General features: G+C 43.6%; 1 protein-coding gene across 4 annotated transcripts in view; it reads right to left on the reverse strand.

The window, feature by feature from the left end:
* Positions 1-13,348, reverse strand: part of dnah5 (dynein, axonemal, heavy chain 5) — a 610,401-nt gene that overhangs the window by 377,412 nt on the left and 219,641 nt on the right. For all 4 annotated transcript variants that reach the window (XM_068058833.1, XM_068058843.1, XM_068058824.1 and 1 more), the window contains one exon: positions 743-1,064. In XM_068058833.1, coding sequence (XP_067914934.1) covers positions 743-1,064 — 322 coding nt within the window. The remainder of the gene's footprint in view (positions 1-742; positions 1,065-13,348) is intronic.

Consider the following 13,348-nt stretch of genomic DNA (forward strand, 5'->3'; position numbering starts at 1 on the left):
AATCCAGCTTGGTTATGATGCCAATCACATACGAAAGGCCATTCCACACTCAGGTCAAAACATATTCTTGAATGATGATTATCTGGGCGAGTTATCTGAATGTGTCCAGCATCAATGCTCTCAGTCAGGGGTATTGGTGGGAGGTGGGGAGTGGAGAGGAACAGAAGAAAGGGAAAGAAGGTGAAGGAACAAATGTAAAAGGGAGGGAACAGGAAGAAACCGATGAGGAAAAAAACAATCTATGTAAACTGCAAAGAAAAGAGTCCCACTTTATTCCCTATAATTATCGTGTAGTCTTCCACTGCAGTAAGATCCTTACCAGAAGAATTTTTTACATTTTCAATTCAACTTCACTCTAAGCTTTGAATGCAAACTGATTATCTAGAAAGCACAACATGATGGTGTACTATCAGACTGATTACAGACACAAGAGAAGTCCTGGCAAAATTAACTAAAAAATATAAAATGTGTTACATTGTATACGTAGAAAAAAATATATAAATCCCATTCTGCCTATTGTCGGAACAGATCATAACATAGGCCCAGTGCTTCATGTGAAGTAAAATGCTGATGTTGCAGCTGTCATAACTCACATGAGTCTATGGTACTCTGCAGTTCGTGAGTGAGCCATCAGTCTTCAAACCACATATTTTCTACACAGTTCTCACTGTTGTCATTATTAGTGGTTGAAAATTCACACAGATCTGATTGTGTTTATTTTTTGTCGTCTAACTTTCATTACCTGTCTCAGCCAGCCTCGGTGATACAACACCTCGAATTCTAGCAAAACCTTTGCCACCTTGTTGTAGTTGCGAACAATGCGCTTGGCATCTGCTGTCTGCAGAATGTTTGGTTGCTGCTGGAAAAGTTCCATTGGTTCCTGAATCTTATTAAAAAGCTGACGTGCCCACAAAATCTTCCCCGCTATTGGTGGCATGTCTCGTGCAATAGGCGGATCATTTTTCTGTCTGGTGTAAAGCTTGGATATCATCTCAATGTCTCGCCCATAGTTCTGAAGAATCTTCTGGTATTTTTCATCTATACCAAGATCTGATATTCCAAGTCTAGACAGATAGCATTTTTAAAAAAATTAACCACCAAAACAAAGTTTCTTACCTCTTACCTCTGCTTAAGGGATTAAGAAAACTGTTATCTAAACAAGGTTAAATACTATTACAGTCACGTAACAGAACAAATGGACTGAACTTTAACTTGCCAGGGTGGGTGGATTTCTGTGCGGGCAGTCGAATAAAACACCAGAAACTGACGGTGTGTTGGGAAGCCAGCAGGAGTCAAACAACTTCCACATTTCACGAGCGTGTTTGTGAGCATGTGGGAAACTCCTGTGGGAAAAGAGTGTCTGACATTTACCTAAGTTAAAAGGCAATCAAATGGAATTTTAACTCTTTAACTCTTGAGTGCATGTGTTTCCCAGGCTTACTAAATCTCACCAGGTTAAAGAAGGCGAGAGGACAGCAGGGATTACCAGGGCTGCGCAATTGACAGGCAAGAAAGGTTTTAAATACTGAGATATAAAAGCTGCCTCTTTGCCTAAGTGAAAGGCTTTTGCTCACAAGAATTGTTCTGAGAGTGTGCTTACACTGCTGGCTCAGTTTTGACACTTTGTAAATGCTTCCAATCTGACCCTTGCAGAATCCCTTTAGTGGAGCTAAAACAGATTGCTGCAGGTTATCACCATGCCCACCTACTCTAATTGGTGAGGAAACCTGGAAGTCAGAAGCTAATAGCATGGCTGAGTTAAAAAGCCACTGACAAATGTGATGCTGAACTGTCCGGGTTTTCAACACGCTGTCATCCTCCCCCACTGCTAGTGAGTCCGACAGTTAAAATCCAGCCCAAGTAGCTGCCAAATGACGTAGTTAGCTGCAAAGTGAGTAATATTTGGTATTGTCTTATTTGATGTGTGGAGAGCAAGGGATAAAAGAAAGATAATGGGCTCAAGATTTTGATGGCCCTTTTCTGGCAGTGGAAGTGGGGTGTGGTGTGGTGGGCAGTCCACTCAGTCCAGCCATTCAGACCCCATCTCAAATTATAGGAACAGCAGGGGGAATTTTAACCCCAACAAAGGGTGGGTTTGGATCAGGTGGGAGATTAAAGTGTTAAAAATCTGAATCCCAACCCTAACCAGCCTCTAACCTGTCTACATCTGGTTTTAAAGAAGGCAGGATGGGATGAGGGTGACCAATCTGCTCCCAGGAGGCAGGTTGGCAATTTAAATATTATAATTAGGCCGTGTGCCTCATATTTATGCACCATTTCAAATTTAACTCTGGCTGGTTTCCCAGGTCTTGAGGAGTGCTAGAAGCAAGAGATAGTGCCTTTCCCTTTACCTGCTGGATCCAATGTACCTGTTATTACTCAGATAGCCAGGCGATGAAGGATAGACCGCAGCCTAGTCTTTCTACGCTTACAAGCTTTTATTTACAGAGTCACACATTACATATTTTGCACTTCCAATCCAACAACCACAGTTTCAGCCTGCTTCTATAAAGATGGGCTCATCTGAATCTCCAGTTAACACCCACCACTGGAATACAATTAAATATCCAATGAATCTACCATTAACAGAATCTGCCTCGCCAACCCACAACGATCGGACACCCACCCTGACATTTCCAATCTCCCCCGAGGCCTCCGATTATTTTCCCCTAGGATATGAACATGGCTGGCAGGGCTAGCATTTGTTGTCCATCCCTAATTGCCCTTGAAAAGGTGGTGGTGAGCCACCTGCTTGAACCACTGCAGCCCTTGTGGTGTAATACCTACAGTGCTATTGGGGGGGGGGGGGGGCATTCCAAGTTTTCGACCCAGCCACATTGAAGGAACAGCGATATAGTTCCAAGTTGGGATGGTTTGGAGGGGAACCTGCAGGTCGCGGTGCTCCTATGTGCCTACTGCCCTTGTCCTTCTAGGTGGTAGAGGTTGTGGGTTTGGAAGGTGCGGTCGAAGGAGCTTTGATGAGTTGCTGCAGTGCATCTTGTAGATGGTACACACTGCTGCCACTTTGCGTCAGCGGTGGAGGCAGTGAACATTTAAGGTGGTGGACTCCAATCAGTTGGGGTTGGGGGTTGTGATTGAATGTGCTGTGGAGTTGGGGAGCATTCTTGCTTCACAGTAATAACATTTTAAAATTGTTTTCAAAACTTACTACCCACTCCACTCATTGGCAAGGGGGTCTAAAGCAGAAATTACGACACTTAATTATATATGTAAGGAGCCTTACACCTGTTTTAGACAACCAGCAAGAACACTTGAAAATTGGCCTGCCCCATACCAGGTCAGATGCCTTTCAGGCATACATTGGCTACGGAAATTCTTTCCTGACATTGCAAGTAAAATGAAGGCAATGGGGGCCAATTTCTATTCCCCTGTGTCAACTTTGTTTCTATTGCATGTCTAAAATATCTAGCACAAAGAAATCTTGATAACTCCTGAGCCAATCAGAAAAAACAACATTTAAGCAGTTACCTTATTCTCCCCCAAAACTTGTAAGCTTTATACTAATCTTTTGTGGCCATACTGCTTCCAATGCCACCCACTGCAATATAAGTAATGTCATAGGAGATTCATTAGTATGCCACAAATTTAAAGAGGCATGCGAATGAAAATGTTTTTGCATTTTACAGAACAAATCATGGCTCTGAATTTTTTTTTAAAGGTTCAGATTTTTAATATATATTCTATTTATGCTTGATTGGGGGTTCTATGGTGTGGCAGGTTTTTAGCTTTAAATAAATATATTTGCTTCATTGATACCTGGCCACTATACTGTATAGTCCCAAAATTCTAATTGGGCCCAGGGTGCAAGATCAGCTGGATTGCCCATTGGGGCTAGACACTGGGGTAGAACCTGGCACGATTCACCAGCTCGGCATCCTATTCGAGCCCAAACTAAGCTTCTGTCCCCATTTACTCTCCATCCCAAAGACCAGCTTCTTACATCTGCATAACATGGCTTGCCTCCACCACTGCCTTAGCCTGTATACTGCTGAAACCCTCATTCATGATTTTGTCACCTCCAGACTCAACTACTTCAATGCGCACCTGGGTGGCTTCTCTTTCTCTATGCTCTATAAACTTCAGCTCATCCAAAAAACTGCTGCCCATATTCTATCCCACACCAAATCCTACTCCCTTGTCCTTGCACCTATATTAACTCCTAATGCCCCAACACCTCCAATTTAAAATTTGCATTCTTGTGTTTAAATCTCATCATGATCTTGTGGCTTCCTGTAACCTGCTCTACCCATACCCGAAACTCTCCATTCTCTAATTCTGGCATTTTGTGCATTCACCATTCGTTTCCATGCCTTCAGCTAACTGGGTGCCATCCTTTTTGTATTATTCATTCTCGTAATAAGAGTGCCACCGGCAAGGCTAATATTTATTGCCCATCCCTAACTGCCCTTTAGAAGGTGATGGTGAGCTGCTTTCGTGAACCGCTGCAGTCCATGTGGTGTAGGTATACCCACAGTGCTTTTTTATCCTGTAGCAGTTTTGATTCAACTTGCTAGGCCATTTCAAAGGGCAGTTAAGAGTCAATCACAATGCTGTGGTTTTGGAGTCACATGTGGGCCAGACTGGGTAAGGATGGCAGATTTCATCCCTGAAGAACATTAGTGAACCAAAATGGGTTTTTATGAAAATCCAGTAGTTTTATAATCATTACTGATGCAACTAGTATTTTATTCCAGTTTTATTAATTAATTGAATTTAAATTCACCCAGCTGCCATGGTGGGATTTGAACTCATGTCACCAGAGCATTAGACGAGCCTCTGGATTACTAGTCCAGTAACATTACCACTGTGCTACTATTCTCTACCGTCCCTGTGCTCTGGAACTCCCTCATAAATCATTCTGCCTCTTACCTTCCCTCCTCCTTTAAGATACCCTTTAAAAACTACTTCTGTGACCAGGGTACCCCTCATAATATCTCCTCCTTTGGTTCAGTCCAGTTTTGTCTGATTGTGACTCTGTGAAGTGCTCTGGGTTGTCTTTCTACATTAAATACACTACATTAAACAAATTGTTTTTGACTCCACCCGGTTTGTTAAAGCTGAACGGTCAAATTCCAGTGGGGGTATCAATTACGTTTGTAACAGCAATGTCTTCCTCGGGGGCTGAAGATTATAAAAAAGTAATCTTTAGCTGGGAAAGGCCTTGGGTTCCCTCTAAAATGTTGCTATACACTGCTTCATGTATACTGGTGGATCAGGGCAGGTGCTGCTGATACAGATAGAGTTACATACTGTGAGGTAATTTTAGCTTTTTGACCAGTCAGGGGTGGGGAGGGTCCAGTGCATACAAATATAAGAAATAGGAGCAGGAGTAGGCCACTCAGTCCCTCGAGCCTGCTCTGCCATTCAATAAGATCATGGCTGATCTGATTGGAACCTCAACTCCACATTCCCACCTACCCCCGATAACCTTTCACCCCCTTGCTTATCAAGAATCTATCTACCTCTGCCATAAAAATATTTAAAGACTCTGCTTCCACTGCCTTTTGAAGAAGAGAGTTCCAAAACTCATGACCCTCTGAGAGAAAAGATTTCTCCTTATCTCTGTCTTAAATGGGAGACCCCTTATTTTTAAATAGTGACCCCCTAGTTCTAGATTCTCCCACAAGGGAAAACATCCTTTCCACAACCACCCTGTCAAGACCCCTCAGGATCTGACATGCACAGCCAGAGGTCGTGGTCCACATTGGTAGCAACGATATAGGAAGAAAGAGGGATGAGGTCCTGCAGGCTGAGATTAAGAAGTTAGGAAAGAGAGTAACAACCACAACCATCTTACTTCCAAGGCCACATGCTAATGAGTATAGAAATAGGAGAATACACCAGATGGATGCATGGCTGGAGAGATGGTGCAGGAGGAGGGCTTCAGATTTCTGGGACATTGGGACCAGTTCTGGGAAAGGTGGGACCTGTGCAAGCCGGATGGTCTACACCTGAACAGGACTGGGACGAATATCCTTGCAGGAAGGTTTGCTAGTGCTGTTGGGGTTGGTTTAAACTAGTTTGGCAGGGGGATGGGAACCTGAAGGCAGTTTCAGATAGGACAATTTCAGGGCAGGGAATGGGAGGCAGAAAATTAGCGAGTGACTCTGAAAGACAAAAGAAGCAAAGGTTAAAAAGTGTGCAGCACAGGAATTTGGCAGTGTTAAAGGGTATTTATTTAAATGAAAGGAGTATAGCAAATAAAACCAATGAGCTGAGGGCACAGATAGACACATGGCAACAGGATATCATTGTTCTAATGGAAACTTGGCTTAAAGAGGGGCAAGAATGGCAGCTCAACATCCCTGGATATTGAATTTTCAGGCAGGATAGAGAGGGGGATAAAAAAAAAGGAGGGGTGTAGCATTATTGGTGAAGGAATCACTAACAGCGATGAGGAGGCATGATATACTAAATGAATCATCAAACGAGGGCATATGGGTTGAGCTCAGAAATAAAAAAGGGGCAGCCACATTACTAGGAGTGTACTATAGACCCCCAAATAGTGAGGGAGACGGAAGAACAAATATTTAGGAAAATTTCTGAGTGCAAAAACTATAGGGCAATAATAGTTGGAGATTTCAACTATCCTAATATCAACTGGGAAACAAACAGTGTGAAGGGCACAGAGGACACAAAATTCTTGAACTGCATTCAAGAGAACTGTTTTAGCCAGCACGTAACAAGTCCAATGAGAGGGGGTGCAATTTTAGATTTAGTCTACGGTAATGAAGCTGGGCAAGTGGATGAAGTAGCAGTGGGTGACCATTTTGGAGATAGCGACCATAATACAGTTAGTTTTAGCATAATTATGGAAAAGAATAAAGATAAAACAGGAGTAAAGGTTCCAAATTGAGGGAAGACAAATTTTACAGAGCTGAGAGGTGATCTGGTGAAAGTGGACTAGATACAGCTACTTGAAGGAAAATCAGTGGTAAACCAGTCGGAGGCATTCAAAAGCAAGATTCTACAGGCACAATGCAGACATGTCCCCACAAAGATAAAGGGTGGAACGGCCAAATTTATAGTCCCCTGGATATCTAGAAGCATACAGAGTAAGACAAAGCAGAAAAAGAAAGCTTATGAGTCACAAAAGACTTAATACTTCATAAAGCCTAGAGGAGTATAGAAAGTGCAGGGGTGAAGTAAAAAAGAAAATTAGGAAAGCAAAGAGAGGACATGAAAAAATTATTGGCAGGTAAAATCAAGGAAAATCCAAAGATGTTTTATCAATACATTAAGAGCAAGAGGATAATTGAGGAAAGGGTAGGGCCTATCAGAGATGTACAAGGGAACTTATGCGTGGATGCAGAAGATGTGGGCAGGGTGCTTAATGAGGCTTTTGTCTCTGTCTTTACAAAGCAGAGGGATGATGCAGACATTGTAGTAAAAGAGGAGGAGTGTGAAATATTAGATATGCTAAGCATAATGAGAGAGAAAGTACTAGAGGATCTGACATTCTTGAAAGTGGATAAATTGTCCAGGCCGGATGGATTGTATCCCAGGTTGTTAAAGAAAGCCAGGCAGGAAATAATGGATGCTCTGAGGATCATCTTCACGAGATACAGGCGAGGTACCAGAGGACTGAAGGTCTGCGAACATTGTACCATTGTTTGAAAAGGGTGCGAGGGATAGGCCAAATAGTTACAAGTCAGTCAGTCTGACCTTGTTGGTGAGTAAACTATTAGAATCAATTCTGAGAGACAGGATAAACTGACACTTAGAAAGGCAGGGATTAATCAGGGATAGTCAGCATGGACTTGTTTCGGGCAGGTCATGTCTTACTAACTTGATTGAATTTTTTGAGGAAGTAACAAAGAGGATTGATGAGGGTAGTGCAGTGGAAGTGGTCTACATGGAGTTTAGTAAGGTATTTGACAAGGTCCCACATGGCAGACTGGTCAGCAAATTGAAAGCCCATGGGATACATGGGAATGTGGCAAATTGGATCCAAAAGTGGCTCAGTGACAGGAAACAAAGGTTAGTGGTCGACGGATGTTTTTGCGAATGGAAGGCAATTTCCAGTGGCGTTCCACAGGGCTCAGTGTTGGGTCCCTTGCTGTTTGTGATTATGTTAATGATGTGTTAATGATTCAGACTTAAATGTGGGAGGCATGATTAGAAAATTTGCAGATGACACAAAAATTGGCTGTGTAGTTTATATTGAAGAGGATAGCTGTAGACTCCAAAATGATATCAATGGTTTGCTTGAGTGGGCAGAAAAGTGGCAAATGGAATTCAATCTGGAGAAGTGTGAGGCAATACATTTGGGGAAGGCAAACAAAGCAAGAGAATACACAATTAAAGGAAGGATAGAGAGAGGTAGAAAAAGTGAGAGACCTTGGAGTGTATGTCCACAGCTCCCTGAAGGTGGCAGGAAAGGTAGATAGAGTGGTGAAGAAGGCATATGGAATGTTTTCCTTTATTGGTCAAGGTATAGAACACAAACGCAGGGATGTAATGCTGGAACTGTATAAAATACTGCTTAGGCCACAGCTGGAGTATCGCGTACAGTTCTGGTCACCACATTACAGTAAGGACATAATTGCTCTGGAATGAGTACAGAGGAAATTTACAAGAATGTTGCCAGGGCCTGAAAGTTGCAGCTATGAGGAAAGATTGGATTTGTGAGTGTTGTTTTCCTTAGAACAGAGGAGGCTGAAGGGTGAATTAATTAAGGTGTACACAATTATGAGGGGCCGAGATAGAGTAAACAGGAAGGACCTGTTTCCCTTAGAGGAGAGGTCAATTACTAGGGGGCAAAGATGTAAGGTGATTGGTAAAAAGATTAGAGGGGACAGGAGGAGTGGGGCCGATTAGGGACCAGAAAGGAGAATTACACATGGAGGCAGAGGGCATAGCTGAGGTATTAAATTAATACTTTGCATCGGACTTTACCAAGGAAGAATATGCAACCCTGGCAATGTTGAAAGAAGAGGTAAGTCAGGCACTAGAGGGGTTTAAATTTGATAAAGAGGAAGTATTAGATAGGCTGTCTGCACTTAAAGAGGTTAAAACACCAGGCCAGATGAGATGCATCCGAGCATACTGAGGGAAGTGAGGGTGGAAATCGCTAAGGCACTGCCCATAATTTTTCAGTTTTCCTTAGACTCGGGAGTGGTGCCAGAGGACTAGAGAATTGCAAACGTTACACCCTTGTTCAAAAAAGGGTGTAAAGATCAGCCCAGCAACTACAGGCCAGTCAGTTTAACTTCGGTGCTGGGAAAACTAGAAAAAATTATTCGGGACAAAATCGATAGTCACATGGACAAATGCGAGTTAATTAAGGAAAGCCAGCATGGATTTATTAGGGAAAAATCATGTTTAACTAACTTGCTGGAGTTTTTTAAGGAGATAACAGAGAGGGTTATTGAGGGCAATGCTGTTGATGTGGTGTACATAGACTTTCAAAAGGTATTTGATACAGTGCCACACAACAGACTTGTGAGCAAACTTGTAGCTCATGGAATAAAAGGGACGGTAGCAACATAGATACGAAACTGGCTGAGTAACAGGAAATAAAGAGTAGTGGTTAATAGATGTTTTTTGGGCTGGAGGAAGGTTTGCAGTGGAGTTCCCCAGGGGTCAGTGTTGAGACCCTTGATTTTCCTGATTTATGTTAAAGACCTAGACCTTGGTGGACAAGGCACAATTTCAAAGTTTGCAGATGATACGAAACTTGGAAGCATTGTGAACTGTAAGGAGAATAGTGTAGAACTTCAAAAGGACATAGACAAGTTGGTGGAATGGGCAGACAGGTAGCAGATGAAGTCCAATGTAGAGAAATATGAAGTGATTCATTTTGGTAGGAAGAACATGGAAAGACAATATAGAATAACAGGTACAATTCTAAAGGGGGTGCAGGAGCAGAGGGACCTCGGTTTATATGTGCATAAGTCATTGAAGGTGGCAGGACAGGTTGAGACAGCAGTTAATAAAGCAGACAGTCTCCTGGGATTTATTAATAGGGGTATAGAGTACAAGAGCAAGGAAGTGATGTTGAACTTGTATAAGACACTAGTTCGGTCTCAGCTGCAGTACTGTGTCGAATTCTGGGCACCGCACTTGAGGAAAGACATGAGGGCATTGGAGAGAGTACAGAAAAGATTCACGAGGAATTTCAGTTATGAAGATAGATTGGAGAGGTTAGGACTGTTTTCCTTGGAGAAGAGAAGGCTGAGAGGTGATTTGATAGACATATTCAAAATCATGAGGGGTCTGGACAGAGGCGATAGAGAGAAAGGATCAAGAATGAGAGGGCACAGATTTAAAGTATTTGGTAAGAGAAGCAAAAGTGACATGAGGAAAAACTTTTTCACGCAACGAGTGGTTAAGGTCTGGAATGCACTGCCTGAGAATGTGGTGGAGGCAGGTTCAATTGAAGTATTCAAAAGGGAATTAGACAGTTATATGAAAATGAAGAATGTGCAGGGTTATGGGGAGAAGGCAGGGGAATGGAACTGAGGGAGTTGCGCTTACAGAGAGCCGGTGCAGACATGATGGGCCAAATGGCCCTCTTCTGTGCTGTAACAATTCTGTGGATTCTCTGATGTTACCTCCCACACCATGAGCTTTTATTTTCCCCAATAACCTTTGATGTAGCACCCTATCAAATACCTTCTAGAAATCTAAGTACAGTACATCCACCAGTTCCCCTTTATCCACAGTACATGTTACTTTTTCAAAGAACTCCTGGAAATTGAGGTTTGCCCGCCAACCCCACTATGGAGTTTTAACATGATCATGTGTATGTGACGCCACTGACAGGCTCGCCACCTGGAAGTCAGCCTGATGGAGAAGAGGCTGCAGAACATGCCCGAGCCAGGGGCGGGAGGTGAGGGGGTGGTGGGGGATGATATCCAATCCCTGACCCTAGAAGATAGATCCTGAAGAGGGGATTCAGCAATCAGAGGCCTGAGGGATCAGAGTCCGTGAGGGTGCTGGTGTCAGAGACCTATGGGTCAGATCTAAAAATGAGGTGCCAACCTGATGAAACTACAACACAGGATTGTGTGCATGCTAAACAGCAGAAGCAGCATGCAATAGACAGAGCTAAACAATCCCACAGCCAACGGATCAAATCAAAACTCTGCAGTCCTGCCCCATCCAGTTGTGAACAGTGGTGGACAGTTAAACAACTAACCAGAAGAGGAGGCTCCACAAACATCCCCATCCTCAATGATGGCAGAGCCCAGCATGCCAGTGCAAAAGACAAGGCTGAAACACTTGCAACCATCTTCAGCCAGGAACGTTAACTGGATGATTCATCTCAGCCTCCTCCTAAGGTCCCCCGCATCACAGATGCCAGACTTCCACCAAGTCGATTCACTTCACGTGATACCAAGAAGCAGCTGAAGGCACTGGATACAGCAAAGGATATGGGCCCTGACAACATCCCAACTGTAGTACTGAAGATTTGTGCTCCAGATCTAGCCATGCCCCAGCTACAGCACTGGCATCTATCCAACAATGTGGAAAATTGCCCAGGTATGTCGTGTCCATTAAAAGCAGGACAAATCCAATCCAGCCAATTACTGCCCGATCAGTCTAATCTCAATCATCAACAAAGTGATGGAACGGGTCATCGACTGTGCTATCAAGTGACACTTACACAGCAATCAGAGGCTCTATAAAAACTGTCAAGTTTTCAAGCCGCACAGAGTAAAGGGCGCATGGAGTGGACACTTTGCCTAAGTCAGACGTAGTCAGAGTGCAAAGGTGGCAATTTGGTTCATGTAAGTTCTGGTAAGTTTTTCTCAAGTTCAATTTAGATTAAGAGGCAGGCTTTGACGTAGAACTTTCAAACTTCAAGTTAGTTAAATTACCTTGCTAAACAGACAGCTACCTGGCAATGGCAGTTACCTGTCAATCAGCCGAAAGTAGTTGGTTCAATAGGTGTTAATTACAGTAGCAGCTAGCTAGTGACTCATCAGAAGCTCTATAAAAGAGACAGGTTTTCAAGCTACACAGAGTATGGGGCACAGAGAGTGGAGATGTCACCTGAGTGAGATGTAGTCAGAGTGTGAAAGTGGGAATTTGTTTCATGTGGGAACGTGGTTCATGTAGGAATTTGGTGTCGAGGGGGAAAGAGGAATTGACGTGTGATGTTCCAGCAAAGAAGGTAAGTGATTGGCTGGTGAACATTTTCTCTTTTTTTCTCTTATCTAAACTAAGGAATTTTAATTGGGGTTAGTGTCACATTAATTGGAATAATAATAAGAATCTTCTGAGACTCATGTAATATGCAAATAACATTCGTGCCACTCAAGTGCCAGGAAATGTCCATCTCCAACAAGAGAGAATCTAACCATCTCACCTTGACATTCAACGGCATTACGATTGCTGTATCTCCAACTATCAACATCCTGGGGGTTACCATTGATCAGAAACTGAACTGGAGTAGCCATATAAAGACCATGGCTACAAGAGCAGGTCAGAGGCTAGGAATCCTCTGGCAAGTAACTTGCCTCCTGACTCCCCAAAACCTGTCCACCATCTACAAAGCACAAGTCAGGAGTGTGATGGAATACTCTCCACTTGCCTGGATGGATGCAGCTCCAACAACACTCAAGAAGCTCGACATCATCCAGGACAAAGCAGCCCGTTTGATTGGCACCTCGTCCAAAAACATTCACTCCCTCCACCACCGATGTACAGTGGCAGCAGTGAGCATCTACAAGATGCACAGCAGCAACGCACCAAGCTTGCTCAGGCAGCACCATCCAAACTTGCGACCTCTACCACCTAGAAAGACAAGGGCAGCAGATGCATGGGAACACCACCACCTGCAAGTTCCCCTCCAAGCCACACACTATCCTGACTTGGAACTATATCGCCGTTCCTTCACTGTCACTGGGTCAAAATCCTGGAACTCCCTTACTAATACCCCACATGGACTGCAGAGGTTTAAGAAGGCAGCTCATCACCACCTTCTCATGGGCAATTAGGGATGGGCAATAAATGCTGGCCTGAGGAGTTTCAGCTCAGAGTGGATGATCTGGAGGCCGAGCTAGACACTGTGATGCATCAGGGAGGGGTAAGCTACCAGAAGGCAGTCACACCCCACAGGATAGCGTCTTCCAATTTGGTCAGTGGTCAGGGACAGGATGGTGTGACCATGAGTGAGGCAGTTCAGGAGATCCAGAAGAGAGAAATAGAGGAGCCTCAGCCCTTGCAATTGTCCAACATGTTTGAGGTTCTTTCAGCTTGTATGGATGAGAGAAAGGGCTGCAGGATGGATGAGCAAACTGACCCTGGCACCGTGGTACAGGAAGCCATTCAAATGGGAGGAATAAATAGGAAGATAGTGGTAGTAAGGGATAGTATA

The sequence above is a fragment of the Heterodontus francisci genome, chromosome 2 (assembly GCF_036365525.1).
Source record: "Heterodontus francisci isolate sHetFra1 chromosome 2, sHetFra1.hap1, whole genome shotgun sequence".
Lineage (NCBI taxonomy): Eukaryota > Metazoa > Chordata > Chondrichthyes > Heterodontiformes > Heterodontidae > Heterodontus > Heterodontus francisci.